At 39.8% G+C, this 16,077-nt stretch overlaps 1 protein-coding gene across 4 annotated transcripts in view; it reads right to left on the bottom strand.

Annotated features, from left to right (window-relative positions):
* DSC2 (desmocollin 2) overlaps positions 1-9,194 on the bottom strand; it is a 40,932-nt gene extending 31,738 nt beyond the window's left edge. Inside the window, exons 1-3 of one of the 4 annotated variants that reach the window (XM_036822871.1) lie at positions 8,606-9,194; positions 1,560-1,644; positions 458-657 (exon numbers count right to left, since the gene is read on the bottom strand). In XM_036822871.1, coding sequence (XP_036678766.1) covers positions 458-657; positions 1,560-1,644; positions 8,606-8,674 — 354 coding nt within the window. In that variant the 5' untranslated portion in view covers positions 8,675-9,194. The remainder of the gene's footprint in view (positions 1-457; positions 658-1,559; positions 1,645-8,605) is intronic. The other 3 variants (XM_036822869.1, XM_036822867.1, XM_036822868.1) reach the window with 3 other exon arrangements.
* Positions 9,195-16,077: the final 6,883 nt, after the last annotated feature.

Raw genomic sequence — 16,077 nt, forward strand, 5'->3', positions numbered from 1 at the left:
GTATCTCTCAGAGTAATCAACCATGTCATTGACCCTATACCGCTGCCCAGAGTAGGACACCATCCTAAGTCATTAACATGCCATATGAGTTCTTGAATAATTAAAAGCTACAAAGTCCAAGTTATATACAAATATCTGAAGCAATAATGTTTCTTGTTTTGGAAACCTATTCCACAGTGAAGATCAAGAAATGCTTCTCTGTGTCTAATCTCAAGTTCTCATGCTGTCCCATATCCCAATTTCTCCTTTTATGTCCCAAATAAAAAGAAATTATAATCTGTGATAACCTATGTTGAACAACGCTTTTCCATTTCAACACTGTTAACTTGAGTCATGGCTTTTATTCTTCTTCAAGCTAAATTATCCCATATCTTTTCTGATTCACATCTTCCCTGGTCATGTTAGTTACACCTGAAGAAAACAGTTCATCATACTTCATTTTTATACTTTGGTATACCTTTGTTTGTTGCTCTAAAAGGACAAGTATTTTCTTCTCTTCTTGGGTCTCTGTGTTGGAAAGTAATAGGGTAAAAGATCTCTTCGCTGAGGACAAAAGAATGGCATTTGTTGTATAGACTGAACCATCTTCTAAAATTTGGAAATCAGGATCACTTGAATGAATTAGATTTGCAGATTTAAAGCACTCCTTCAGGTTAACTGTAGAAAATGTACAGAGCAATCATTTGTTACGTAAAACAAAGCAATATATAGCTTTAACAGTAAGCTATGTATTTGAGGTGGGGCAGTCAAAAACTTTAATTACACTGACACTTGTAAGTTTTGCATTTTTAAAAGGACATATGAAACTATACGGTTAATTAAGTTGTGCTTAACTAAACGTATCCATCGCTTCTGATACCTACTTCACAGCCTTTTAAAGAAGAGACATGTGTTCTGAAATAAAAGCATGTGAACTCTACAGTTTGAATATTAAACTCACACCAGAAAAGTTTTTCTTTATTAACTGAAACTAGCCACGGAGCAATACATGAGAACACTTAAAATAAGTTAAACAGAATCTAGAGATTAAAACTGGCAGTTATTACATTAAATTATTACTGAACTCTTTGCATCTGTTGTTAAATAGTCATCGTATTCTGTACCTTCATTGATCTGATCTTTTGGTATACATTTGAGTTATATGAAAAAAATAATTGATACAAAAAAATATGTGGAAGTAAATGTCGTAAGATGCCAAAATATTTTAGGATGAAATCCAAAAACAACACCTTTAAATTCAAGAAATAGTTTCAATACTATTTCTCAATTTCATAGACATGTGTTATAACAAATACCATATCCTTCATCTAATGTAAATATTAGTAATTACTTCATTACTCAAACTAAACAATTTTAACTACTTTATATAATCATGTTTTTCAATAAAGTACAATATTCCGTTCATTGGATTGACACCATATATATTAAAAAAAAAGTATTGGAATGTACTGTATTAGTTTTAACTATTAGTTCCAATACAGTTATCCTCTTAAAGATTACACTAATTTTACAAGATCATACCAAATTAGGATTTATTACATACTTTGGCAGTTTCTTACCTCTACCAATAAATTTTCCAGCATCTAGTTTGGAGGGAACATGTAGTGTCACTGTTTTGCAGGCATCACAGGCAAATGTTAAGATCTAAAAAAATCAGTATTATACATTAAAAAGAGCCTTTTCATGTGTACACAGTTTATACAAATTTGTATAATTATAAATCTGTTTATATAATTAGCAAAATAAAATAAAAAGCATACACTGGATTAAGAATTCAGAAAAAAACTGCATAGAAGAATAAAAACAACAGACTAAGAGCCATGGCTCCCTCCCTCACAAAACATGTAAACTCAGAGAATTGCTTATCCTCTTGGGCTTTGTTTCCTAGTCTGTAAAATGAAGTTAATAATAACTTCACTAACTTAGTGGATATACTGAGAAACCAATGACACCCTTTTGTGGGAAAGCACTGGAAACTATTAGGAAGGCAGCACAGGTATGTAAAAGGAAAGAGAAACAAAAACAAATTTAATGATCCAGCAAGTTGTTTCAATTAACTGTCAACTGTCTATGAGTTTTGGTACCAAATCAAAAATATCCTAAAGAAAATTCCGATGCTTTTAAAGAGAAGCACTGACTCATTGCCATGGAGTGACTTAAAAAGTATTTACATATGACCCCACGCATATAAGCACACGACTTTGAAATATGAACTTATTTTGAAGTTCTCAATAATGAGAATTAAGGTCAGTGTTAAAAATATTTCACTTAAAAAATTTAAATGATTTACTGATTTATGCTGAACCAATTCCAATACAATATATATTTGATCACACTGAAAATAAATTCTGTTCTCTCTGAAACTTTATAATGGATGCTTCTGAAAGTTTCACAGTTTTTTGCAAAGGTTTTTGACCAAAAGCAAAACACCTAACCAGCATTTACACTGTTATTTCAACTTTTATTTTTTTTGGCTGCACTGCGCGGCCTGCAGGATCTTAGTTCCCCCACCAGGGATCGAACCCGTACTCCCTGCAGTGGAAGCTCGGAGTCTTAACCGCTGGACCGCCAGGGAAGTCCCTACACTGTTATTTAAAAGTCTATAAACATAAATTAAAATCATCAAAATTTGGATGAAATTTTTTATTTCCAAAATGCACTAAAGACCCTTTAAGTATCTAATTTAAATTATGTATGAAGGACCAAGCATGGCAGAGATTACATTTCATTTGGAACTCAGAGATGGACGTAACAAAGAGACTGTACTTGAATTAGAAATAAAAAGATGAAAAGAATTGTCACTGGTTGCATAGCCCAGAGAGAATAGGAGTAGAATCAGACATGTGAAGAGTCCAGCTCAAGGTGACAGAAGGCATACACCCACTGATTCATTCAATCAACATTTCTTGGTTTCTGCCTAGGTGCCAGGAAGTGCTCAAAGGCTACTACAGTGAACAAAGAGAACTCGACCTCACAGAAAGTATTTTACACTAAGAGACAAAAAGTAAATACACAAATGCACAATGGTCACACAATGCCAAGAGTAAGTGTTACAAGAAAAATAAAACAGGAAGAGAGGGTGGTAAAGACCAGAAACTTGAAACCAGGATGCAAACCAGTTCACTAACTGGGGAAGAGTCTTCCAGGTGGAGCGAAAAGCCGGGCCAAAGGCCCTGGGAAGGGACTTCACCTGGTGTGTTGAAGGAACAAAAAGAAGGCCGTAGCAGTAAACACAGTGAGGGAAGAGTGACAGGACAAGATAGTGAAGAGACAATCACAGGCATATCATGTAGGGTCTAAAAGGCCACAGTAAGGAGTGCAAATTTTATTCTGAGGGCAAAGAGAAGCACAGTAGGTTTAGACACTGTGGAATGGCAATCACGTGGTGAGCATTTACACAGACTCATGCCGGTGGCCATGTGAGAACAGACTACGGGGAAGACAGAGTGGAAGCAAGGAGACCCATCGGGAGGAATCTATCTGAGAGGAGAGGTGGTGACTTGGACTAAGGTAAAAAACGATGGAAAAGGTGAGAAGTGGCCGAATTAAGACAATATTTCAGATAACAGTATCCTGGACATCCAGTCATTCATGCATTCAACAAATACTTACTGAATGTTCTAATATGTACCAGACACAGAGCAGTAAAAAGGATTCTCATGAAACATTCAATTCAAGGATAAGACTTATTTGTAATTTCAATAATGGAGGAAAAGCTATGACAGGGAAGTACAGGACGCTTTGGGAGAGCACTAGGAACCAGCCTCCTCTAAGAGCCAGGTGAAGAGGGGCAACAAGTTAGCCATGTCACAGGGAGGCAGAGCTTGTATGCTGCAAACATAGGAAGGAACTGCATATGCAAAGGCCCAGAGATGACAGACTTGAAAATGTAATTTGCGATGGTTGATGCATATAGCACAAGAGAGACAGGAGTTTAAAATGGATTCACAGAAGTAGGTGTGGGACAGGTCCTGAACAGCCTTAACAAAGTACACACATAGATCATTTTTCCTAAAGATAATAAGAAACCAAAGATTTGTTTTAAGCAGATAAATTACATAAGCAGCTTTCTATTTGAATAAGGTTAACTCTGACCAGTGTGACGAATGAATTAGGGGAACAATTTTCATTTCCAATAATGGGACCTAGGGCGTTCAGTCCAACCCCCAGGCCAAAACTAAAAATGATGGATACATGTTTTTAAACCATCCTAAAACATCTAGCTAGGCAAAAACTGAGGATAAAGCTGGAACACAGTAGTCACCAGAAACAACTTCTAATCTGAAAAGATTAGATTCTGGCTTTTTGGCCTCAAGAGAGGGGAGTGAAATCAAAGCACAGATCTGCCTAAGATCTAAGAGAAGATCTGCCCACATTAATCTGGATCCCCAAATGCAAAACCTTCACTGTAAGAGTGAGCTAGAAGTAAACTGGTCCTCACACGGATTTGTGATACACATTCACATCATTCATTTGTTCTAGGAAACTCAAGCCGCTAATTAGTTTAAAGAAGCCCTGGCATGTGATCAGCACCATAGGTGCTGAAAACCATGTGACCAAATTCAATAGCCATTCTTAAATTTTTTTAAAAAGTGCCCCCAATAGGAATTGATGAGTGCTACTTCAATATAATTTTATTTTATATTATAATGACATCATCAATGGAAAAGCACTAGCAGTAGACTCACTAACCTCAGAAACAAGATAGACTTCCTAAGGGTCATCATCTATAGCTAACATTATATTAAAGTATATTAGGCAAGAGAATGATATTAGATGGCATATGAATTGAAAAGAAAGAGGTTAAAAAAAAACACTATTTGCATTTGATATGACTATTTATCTGGAAAACCCAAGGAAATTAACCACAAAACAATAAGACAATTTCATAAGGGAGCAGAAACAACTATTAAAATACAGAAATCATTAGTCATCATACACATAAACAAAATCTGTTAAACAATATAATGGAAAAGAAGAAATCATTTTCAAAAGTGATAAAAAATTAGAATACCAAAAAGTAAACTTAACAAGAAACATGTAAAGTTTATTTGAGAAAAACCTGAAAATATTTCTGAAGGACACAAAAGCAGACTTGAACAAAAGAAATATATATTATTATTCTGGATAGTAAAAAATCAACAACATAAATATATCAATTTATACTAAGTTAAATTATAAAGTTTATGATCCCAATAAAAATCCCATCAATATTTTTTCTAGAACTAGACAAGCTGATATAAAACGTAATAAGGAAAAATAAACAATTAAAGATAGAAAAATTATGAAAAAGAAAAGCAATGAAAGGATATTAGCTTTAGCAGATACTGAAAGGTCTTATGAAGTCTCAATAATTAAAACAATGCAGTATTTGGTATATGAATAGACGAAAAGAGAGTAGATGCATATAAATTGGAAAGGAAGAAGTAAAACAGTTTCTATTTACATTTGTTACAACTGCATATAGACCATAGGGGTTGTAACTTTTTGTTACACTCACCAGCCATTTATGAGTTTCTATTTCTCCATATTCTTGCCTACAGAGCCTGTTGTCAAACTTTTGGATGTTTGCCAAATGAGAAATGACATTTCAATGCATTTCTTTCTTTTTTTTTTTGTAATACCATTTTTAAAAATTATTTATTTATTTGTTTGTTCTTTTAAAGATTTTTTTTTGATATGGACCTTTTTTTTCTTTTTTCCTTTAACATCTTTATTAGAGTATAATTGCTTTAAAACCAATGTAGTTTTAAATTCATCTTTCCTTATTATGAGTAAGGCTGAAATATTTTATGGGACATTTTTATTATTTTATGGTTTTTCAGGTCCATGTTCATGCTGGACTTTTTTTTTTTTTTTTTATAAATTTATTTATTTATCTTTGGCTGTGTTGGGTCTTCATTGCTGCACATGGGCTTTGACTAGTTGCGGTGAGCGGGGGCTACTCTTCGCTGTGGTAAGCGGGCTTCTCATTGTAGTGGCTTCCCTTGTTGCGGAACATGGGCTCTAGGCACGCGGGCTTCAGTAGTTGTGGCACGCGGGCTCTAGAGTGCAGGCTCAGTAGCTGTGGCGCACGGGCTTAGTTGCTCCGCGGCACGTGGGATCTTCCCAGACCAGGGCTCGAACCCGTGTCCCCTGCATTGGCAGGCGGATTCTTAACCACTGTGCCACCAGGGAAGCCCCATGCTGGACTTCTTGATTTAGAAGAGCTTCAACCACAAGATGGAACTATATAAGGAATGATTTCGATTTAGCAGTGGAGATCCCTGATGACCTTAGAGAGACAGAACCTTCATTAGGTGTTTACGTAGAGGCAGCGTTCAAGTGGTTACCAAACGTGTGAGGTGAGGCAAGATGAAGAAGTTGGGAGAAACTGATTCACAGAAGCGTGAAGGATTACTTGGGTGCATGGGGAAGAGGAAATGTAAGGGGTGTCCCCCAAGCCATTTTTTTATTTAGTAACGTTCCTACTCTTCTTTACACGTCTATCACACATGAGGCCCACAACCACAGCAAGCATGTGAGGCTAGCAGGACTTTGCACAGACATGCACATGAGCATCGGAACAGCTTAAGACCCAGCAAGCCTTCCAACCAGAATGCAGTAGGATGAGGGGGGTAGTAGCCACAGCTACCCCCCACTTCTGGCCTATCCAGCTTTGAAGCTGAGGAAGGCCAAAGAATGAGGAGTATTCAACTTTAGTTTATTCCCTTATATCTGCTTTCTTCTAAAAAGGAACTGAGAACACACAGAAAGTTCTGTGTGTCCGTATATAAGAGCAAAGCTATTTATGGCCTGCGCCTAATCATGCCTTTTCCTTCAGGGGCAATGTTTAAAAAGAAGTGACAAAAAAAAAAAAAGAAAAAGTGTCAACTTAATTAAGAATCTAACCAAGGGCTTCCCTGGTGGCGCAGTGGTTGAGAATCTGCCTGCCAATTCAGGGGACGCGGGTTCGAGCCCTGGTCTGGGAGGATCCCACATGCCGCGGAGCAACTCGGCCCGTGAGCCACAATTACTGAGCCTGCGCGTCTGGAGCCTGTGCTCCGCAACAAGAGAGGCCAGGATAGTGAGACCCACGCACCGCGATCAAGAGTGGCCCCCGCTTGCCACAACTAGAGAAAGCCCTCGCACAGAAACGAAGACCCAACACAGCCATACATACATACATACATAAAAAGAACGTAAGCAGACAAGAATATCATTAAAAAAAATTTTTTTTAAATAAAAAAAAAAATTTAAAAAAAAAGAATCTAACCAAAATCCGTTCCTTTTGTCATCAAGGACATATTTCACGACCGTTATTTACTCCCTTCTTGATTTTCTCAGCTGCGAACGATTAATTGCTGTGCACCCGGCCCTTTGTATGTTATTAATGTGCCCCGGGAATTTAGTTAAGGGTTTGAAGTCCCTGGAGTTCCATGGGAAAGGCATTCTAATAATAGTAACAACTACAATTTCATTAGTTAAACATTTCAGGATTTCGTTGTAAAATGAGAGCGGTAGAGTAAGGGAAATTACACGGATATTTCCCGCCGCCAGTTGCACCCCTTCCAGAAGGAATCCTCCCGCTGTCTGTTCTCCAGGTTCGTCCCCTTGTCCTTCAGCCCTAACGCCTGCGGCTCAACGTGAAAGGATACTACCCGCTTAGCCCTCTGTACTTGTTCTATGTAAATTTTGTCCTTCCAGGGGACCCAGGAAGCCCAGTCTGTGGAACCTCTGATCCCACACTCTCCCAGGGGCTGCTCCCCCCGCACTGGATTCCTATGCCTTGAGGTCCCCCAAAGAGATTTCAGTCTTTCCTGCCAGGGAGGGGGGCTATCCCTTCCGAATAAGGCCACCTCCTTTTTCCCTCCCAGCTTTGGGGTCTTTGCTATTGGGTTCTTTAAAGCGGGAAGGAAACTAGAGCTGGAGGGCTTGGCGGGGATGGGGGAGCGGGGAGACCCTGTATGCCTCCGAGGCGAGAGATCGGGAAAGCCACTTCCCCGAAGTTTAAGGGGAATGAAGTCTCACGTGCTGACAAACAATGGAAACCGTACCAAAGACCACCAAGGGCTGGCCCATCTACTATCTTTAGGCGCAGAGGGTGGAGACCGCCCCCGCCCCAGCTCTTCCCTACCCCCTTCACTCACACACTAAGATCAGTCCCCCAAAAGGCGCCTAGTCCTTTCACCCAGGGACCTGCGATTTCGGTCGCATCCGCCCAGCGGCTCCACTCGTCCGCGGCCGGAGCCCGCCACTGAGGTCGAATGGACTGCCCCGCCCGGGGAGGTGCGCGAGGCGCAGAGGAGCAGCGCGGGGCGCGCGGCGCTCGCCGGCTTGTACCCAGAGGCCACGGTTTGGGATGGGCGTTTGCAGCCGCTCATCTGCCTGCGCTGATCATATCTACCAGAGACACCCTTCTCCTCCCCTGCGGGATCGCGGCGCCCAGCTCGCTCTCCTCCGTCTGCCCGCCCCCCAGCCTACGGCACTTTTTCCAGCCAGCCCCAGGCCCAAGAACCCTCCGCATGGGCCGCCGCCATCACCGACCCCCCGCTCCCAAAGTTTCCCCTCCCTCCCCCATCGGTCCGTGCGCCCACTCGGGACCGGGATCCGGGCAGCCACTCACCGCGAGGGTCAGCAGGAGTGGCCGGCAAAGGGCTCCGCTCGCGGAGCCTGTGGGTCGCGCTGCCGCCATGGGAGGACTCGGAGGCAGGTCGCCGGCCGAGGCACCCGGAAGGCCGGGGTGGGAAGGCGCAGCCGGGCGAAGGGCCGCGTGCCAGGCGCAGGCTGGGCCGGCCGCGCAGGAGTGAGAGGCAGAGACCTTGGCGCGCGGAGGGGGCTGCTTTTCTTCTCGGTTTTTCTGAAGCTCCTGCGTCTCACCCCAGGGGCTTTTCCTCTGACCGAGGGTGGGGTTTCAGGCGCGTCCGAAAGACACCGATTGGCCCCTCCTTGGTATTTTCTTAAGTCTTCATTTCTGGAAGAACGCAACGTGGGAACTCCCTCTCGCCGCCACCCTTTTACTGCGCTAGGTGTTTCTCACCGACGGACGCCACCCACATGCCCCATCTGCCTACCGCCCCGGTATCCGCCTTGAGGATTAACAGCTGGCCCTGCCCAGCAGAAGCCCTGACTGTACAGAGACTCAGTCCCCAAGCGCGTCCTGCCGCAGGAGGGGGCGCGCTCCCGGCCCCGACTCCGCCCCGTGCGCAGCGGCCAGTTTCAGACCCGCAAAGGCCGCCTGGGAGCTGGAGAGGTCGCGTTTTGTGTCACAGCTAACTAAGGCCCGCCTATTAGAGGGTTGACCCCAGGTAGACTGTTTTATACACTCTTTGCTGGAGTTAATTTACTGCAGACATCCAAGTGCAATTCAGACAGAGTTTTCATGTGTGGCACACCTTTCTTGGGGTCTTGTTTGGTTGTTATTGTTTGTCTTTTTTTTTTTTTTTTTTTAACAGAAATGTCATGGCCAATATAGCAATGATACAAGGAAATTACAATAATTAATCAATTAAAATAAGGGAATCCAGGCATCAAGGGTGAGTTACTACGGAAAATACATCTTGTAGACGTTGGTTAAATGTGGGCCTACTGATTTCCTCCAAGACCCTCCTTTGTCACAGTTAAAGCCAACCACTGACCTTCCTGTAACTTACCTCCTAAATTGGACTCCTGGACGTCTGAGATTTCTCTCTTCCCTTCCCACCATAAAACCAGAGTTCGTGGTCAGAGAAGAAAAAGAATAGGATAAAAATGTATGTTTTGGTTTGAAGTATACTTAAACTAGGTGAATTATAGGAGTACTTAACCTGGAAGATTAAAATATAAAAGAGGTATGCTTGCAGCTCTTCCGAAAGCAATGACAGGGCATTCTGACTCATCCTCCTGCACCTCTTTTCAATTACGGCTTAAACCAGGGAATTCTGACCATAAAGGAGAAACTTGTCTGTTCCATTTCATTTGGTTTGTCTCCCCAGGGATGTGTGGAGAAATCTTGTTTGAAAAGCCAGCCATGATACATTTCAGCTCTTGAAAACATGTACAATCCTAATACCATTATACACAGAGCCAAAATTATTATAATATTGACCATATACTTCAATTCAAAAGTATTATCAAACAGTATCTGCGTTCCGTGCTATGTATTAGTCCCATGCTCTATTTTATTACTGAATGACACATAATGAGCTGTCCTGTTGTCTCCATACATATAAAACCTTTGAACTTTTGCTTGTAAAATAAGCCTGGGTAATCAGCATGAGACTATGGTTGACATCCTTCTGTTTCCATAATTTTTTAACCCTCATGTTTTTTCCAACAATGCTTTCATAAACACACCTCATCCTATTAATGAAGATATCATGATCTCTAGCGTGGAGCTTTCCAGAGGAAGAGAAGCAAGCTAGTTTCAGGTTTAAGAAATCTACTCAGGCTGTCGTTATAGCCCTTGACAATAGGACATTTCCAAACTCTTGCCTACCCCTCAACCTTTAATGCCTAAGGGTAGCTCATGTTTTTCCACATTCCAGAAAAGGGGAGAAGAGCAATTTGAAAAGAATTCGCCTTAGATATTTATTTTCACCTTTCACATTACGTAACTGATTGAGGCTACTAAGATGGTGATTTGTTTGTTTCATTGTGATTTTTTTAAACAAAGAAATGAAATATAAACTCTAAACAAGGGGCCCAATTAATTTAATAGATTTAAATTAGACTATATGGCTTCTGAAATAGATTCTTCTATACTACAATCTTGAAACAACAGGTATAAATTTGAAGAGACAATGAAATATGGGAAGATGAAATTTTTTTTTTTTTTTTTTTTTTTTTTTTTAAGATTTATTTATTGATTGATTGATTACTATGTTGGGTCTTCGTTTCTGTGCTAGGGCTTCCTGTAGTTGCGGCAAGCGGGGGCTACTCTTCATCGCGGTGCGCGGGCCTCTCACTATTGTGGCCTCTTTTTGTTGCGGAGCACAGGCTCCAGACGCGCAGGCTCAGTAGTTGTGGCTCACGGGCCTAGTTGCTCCGTGGCATGTGGGATCTTCCCAGACCAGGGCGCGAACCCGTGTCCCCTGCATTAGCAGGCAGACTCTCAACCACTGCGCCACCAGGGAAGCCCCGGAAGATGAAATTTTTAAGTATGTCTTTTGGCTGTGAAGATGATGTTGCTGACTTGAACTGGTTTTCCATTCTGCTATAGTAAAGGGTGCACCGGCCCAAAAGTCAGGACCAAGTTCCTTTGTGTCTTGGGCCGCTCATGTAACCTTAGCGCTCAGCACTCCTGTTTGTTAAGTAAGATAATTAAAGTAATACTAGATGCTGTCTATGGCACCTTCCACATCTAAAATTAAATACTTAGATTCCTTGTGGCTTATTTTTGAGAAGTTGGCTGGAAATAGGTGTTCCTTTCCAAGTAGAAAGTCAGAACCAGAGTTGTCCTTAAGAAACTGAACAAACAGCAACCCAAGGCACTTGGGGCACATCTCTGCAACCTAGCTTCACAGTTTTATAATTTCAGACACCGGAAACTATGGCAACAAAAAAATACCACTTACTGATATGTACACAGGGACAGCTCTCTTTGAGCTGCACGATTCCACTGTTGAAGCCTGGGGAGAAGGGTCCATGTGGACACGTGATCTTTAGGGTGCCTCTATCTTGGCGTGGCCAATGACACAGAATGGAACCTCAAAGCAAAGGAAACAGACCTAAGGGGGAAAAAATGAGGTTGAAGGACATTGTCTAGTTACTTTACAGGTGAAAGTGAAGAGGAAAACATCAGATAACCATAATAAAATGAGCACAATTAGACTATTTACCTCTCAGAGTTGTTACAAGATTAAATGATGCAGAATAAAACCTAGCATATTCTAAGAGCTCCATGGACGTTGGTTAATATGGGTATCCCTCTTCTGTCCACTGCTACCATACCTTTACAGCCCACTCATCGCCCACCCTACTTCATCCTTCTGACAGTTCCCTAGTTCCTGTTCTTCCTCTTTCCTCAGGTACTGGTCTAGGGCTGAACCGCAGTGTTAATTCACTCACCACTCCCAAATCCTTCAGGATCCTTCCCCCCAACACGACCCCCAGACCTCATCTGATTCAGAAGGATTAACTATGCAATACTAAAATGAGATGCCGCAGCTTGCGCTAGTTTTGTACTTACTGAAAATTTGGGATCAATTTTTTTTCAACATTTAACAAACATATATTGAATGTCTACCCTGTATTCCCATAGCCCTCTTGGCATGCATTCCTAGTATTGCAGTTAACATATTGAATAGAAATTCTGTTCACTTTTTCTATTTCTCATTTTACACTGTGAGCTTCTTAGGGCAAGGACCATCAGAATTCTTTTAAGATGGGAGAAAAGTTTTTTAAGTGCTGCCTTGTTCGATAAATAAAATATTTATTTTTGAATGCTGCCATATTTCTTTGAAGTTCTCTTCAAAATTGTCCTCAATAAAAGAGTGTACTAATCAAATTAAACTTCCATTACCTTTCAAAATATATTTCTTTTTTTTCTTTTTTTTTTTTTAATTCAGACAGAAAGTCACAAAAATTATACTCATCCTCATCAGTTCACTCAGTCCCATGTAATTAATTTTTTTTTCATCTTGATCTTTTGTTAGCACTTTTATGAGTTCATCAGTTTTTCATTAGAGTTCTGAAAATGCTTATTCATTCAGTTCAGCAGTACAGTCAGTTACCAGAAACCTGTACTTGTCAGAGTCTTTTCCATGAATTTCTTGAAGATGAAACCCTTTTATAGGAACATATTTGCAAAAGCATCAGAGTACACCCAGAACTGTCTGTAAATGACAAAAGACTTTAAAATGACCACAGTTAAAGATTTGATGAAAGTTCATAATAATGCAGTTGACAAGAAAATTAGTTATTTCTGAGATATACATTTTAAAGTAATAACTAGGATTATTACTTATAACATTATACCAGAACATATAAGACTTTTAGAAATTTCATGTAATGTCTGAAACATTTATATTAACATATTTCCATACATATTTCCATACAAATACAAATATAAGATTTTTAGAAATTTCATGTAATGTCTGAAACATTTATATTAACATATTTCCATAAAAATAACCCAATGAAAGTTTAGTATTAGTTGTTTTGTTTGTTTGTTTGTTTATACTGCAGGTTCTTATTAGGCATCAATTTTATACACATCAGTGTATACATGTCAATCCCAATCGCCCAATTCAGCACACCACCATCCCCACCCCACCGCAGTTTTCCCCCCTTGGTGTCCATATGTCCATTCTCTACATCTGTGTCTCAACTTCTGCCCTGCAAACCGGCTCACCTGTACCATTTTTCTAGGTTCCACATACATGCATTAATATACGATATTTGTTTTTCTCTTTCTGACTTACTTCACTGTGTATGACAGTCTCTAGATCCATCCACTTCTCAACAAATGACTCAATTTCGTTCCTTTTTATGGCTGAGTAATATTCCATTGTATATATGTACCACATCTTCTTTATCCATTTGTCTGTTGATGGGCATTTAGGTTGCTTCCATGACCTGGCTATTGTAAATAGTGCTGCAGTGAACATTGCAGTGCATGTGTCTTTTTGAATTATGGTTTTCTCTGGGTATATGCCCAGGAGTGGGATTGCTGGGTCATATGGTAATTCTATTTTTAGTTTTTTAAGGAACCTCCATATTGTTCTCCATAGTGGCTGTATCAATTTACATTCCCACCAACAGTGCAAGAGGGTTCCCTTTTCTCCACACCCTCTCCAGCATTTGTTGTTTGTAGATTTTCTGATGATGCCCATTCTAACAGGAGTGAAGTGATACCTCATTGTAGTTTTGATTTGCATTTCTCTAATAATTAGTGATGTTGAGCATCTTTTCATATGCTTCGTGGCCGTCTGTATGTCTTCTTTGGAGAAACGTCTATTTAGGTCTTCTGCCCATTTTTGGATTGGGGTGTTTGTTTCTTTAATATTGAGCTGAATGAGCTGTTTATATATTTTGAAGATTAATCCTTTGTCCGTTGATTCGTTTGCAAATATTTTCTCCCATTCTGAGGGTTGTCTTTTCGTCTTGTTTATGGTTTCCTTTGCTGTGCAAAAGCTTTGAAGTTTCATTAGGTCCCATTTGTTTATTTTTGTTTTTATTTCCATTACTCTAGGAGGTGGATCAAAAAAGATCTTGCTGTGATTTATGTCAAAGAGTGTTCTTCCTACGTTTTCCTCTAAGAGTTTTATAGTGTCCAGTCTTATATTTAGGTCTCTAATCCATTTTGAGTTTACTTTTGTGTATGGTGTTAGGGAGTATTCTAATTTCATTCTTTTACATGTAGCTGTCCAGTTTTCCCAGCACCACTTATTGAATAGACTGTCTTTTCTCCATTGTATATCTTTGCCTCCTTTGTCATAGATTACTTGACCATTGGTGCGTGGGTTAATCTCTGGGCTTTCTATCTTGTTCCATTGATCTATGTTTCTGTTTTTGTGCCAGTACCATATTGTCTTGATTACTGTAGCTTTGTAGTATAGTCTGAAGTCAGGGAGTCTGATTCCTCCAGCTCCGCTTTTTTCCCTCAAGACTGCTTTGGCTATTCGGGGTCTTTTGTGTCTCCATACAAATTTGAAGATTATTTGTTCTAGCTCCGTAAAAAATGCCATTGGTAATTTGATAGGGATTGCATTGAATCTGTAGATTGCTTTGGGTAGTATACTCATTTTCACAATGTTGATTCTTCCAATCCAAGAACATGGTATATCTCTCCATCTGTTGGTATCATCTTTAATTTCTTTCATCAGTGTCTTATAGTTTCCTGCATACAGGTCTTTTATCTCCCTCAGTAGGTTTATTCCTAGGTATTTTATTCTTTTTGCTGCAATGGTAAATGGGAGTGTTTCCATAATTTCTCTTTCAGATTTTTCATCATTAGTGTATAGGAATGCAAGAGATTTCTGTGCATTAATTTTGTATCCTGAAACTTTACCATATCCATTAATTAGCTCTAGCAGTTTTCTGGTGGCAGTTTTAGGATTCTCTATGTATAGTATCATGTCATCTGCAAACAGTGACAGTTTTACTTCTTCTTTTCCAATTTGTATTCCTTTTATTTCTTTTTCTTCTCTGATTGCCGTGGCTAGGACTTCCAGAACTATGTTGAATAATAGTGGTGAGAGTGGACATCCTTGTCTCATTCCTGATCTTAGAGGAAATGCTTTCAGTTTTTCACCATTGAGAATGATGTTTGCTGTAGGTTTGTCATATATGGCCTTTATTATGTTGAGGTAGGTTCCCTCTATGCCCACTTTCTGGAGAGTTTTTATCATAAATGGGTGTTGAAGTTTGTCAAAAGCTTTTTCTGCATCTATTGAGATGATCATATGGTTTTTCTTCTTCAATTTGTTAATATGGTGTATCACATTGATTGATTTGCGTATATTGAAGAATCCTTGCATCCCTGGGATAAATCCCACTTGATCGTGGTGTATGATCCTTTTAATGTGTTGTTGGATTCTGTTTGCTAGTATTTTGTTGAGGATTTTTGTATCTATATTCATCAGTGATATTGGTCTGTAATTTCCTTTTTTTGTAGTGTCTTTGTCTGGTTTTGGTATCAGGGTGATGGTGGCCTCATAGAATGAGTTTGGGAGTGTTCCTTCCTCTGCAATTTTTTGGAAGAGTTTGAGAAGGATAGGTGTTAGCTCTTCTCTGAATGTTTCATAGAATTCACCTGTGAAGCCATCTGGTCCTGAACTTTTGTTTGCTGGAAGATTTTTAATCACAGTTTCAATTTCATTACTTGTGATTGGTCTGTTCATATTTTCTGTTTCTTCCTGGTTCAGTCTTGGAAGGTTATACCTTTCTAAAAATTTGTCCATTTCTTCCAGGTTGTCCATTTTATTGGCATAAAGTTGCTTGTAGTAGTCTCTTAGGATGCTTTGTATTTCTGCGGTGTCTGTTGTAACTTCTCCTTTTTCATTTCTGATTTTATTGATTTGAGTCCTCTCCCTCTTTTTCTTGATGAGTCTGGCTAATGGCTTATCAATTTGTTTATCTTCTCAAAGAACCAACTTTTAGTTTTATTGATCTTTG

This window comes from Balaenoptera musculus, chromosome 14 (genome assembly GCF_009873245.2).
Source record: "Balaenoptera musculus isolate JJ_BM4_2016_0621 chromosome 14, mBalMus1.pri.v3, whole genome shotgun sequence".
NCBI classification, from domain to species: Eukaryota; Metazoa; Chordata; class Mammalia; order Artiodactyla; family Balaenopteridae; genus Balaenoptera; species Balaenoptera musculus.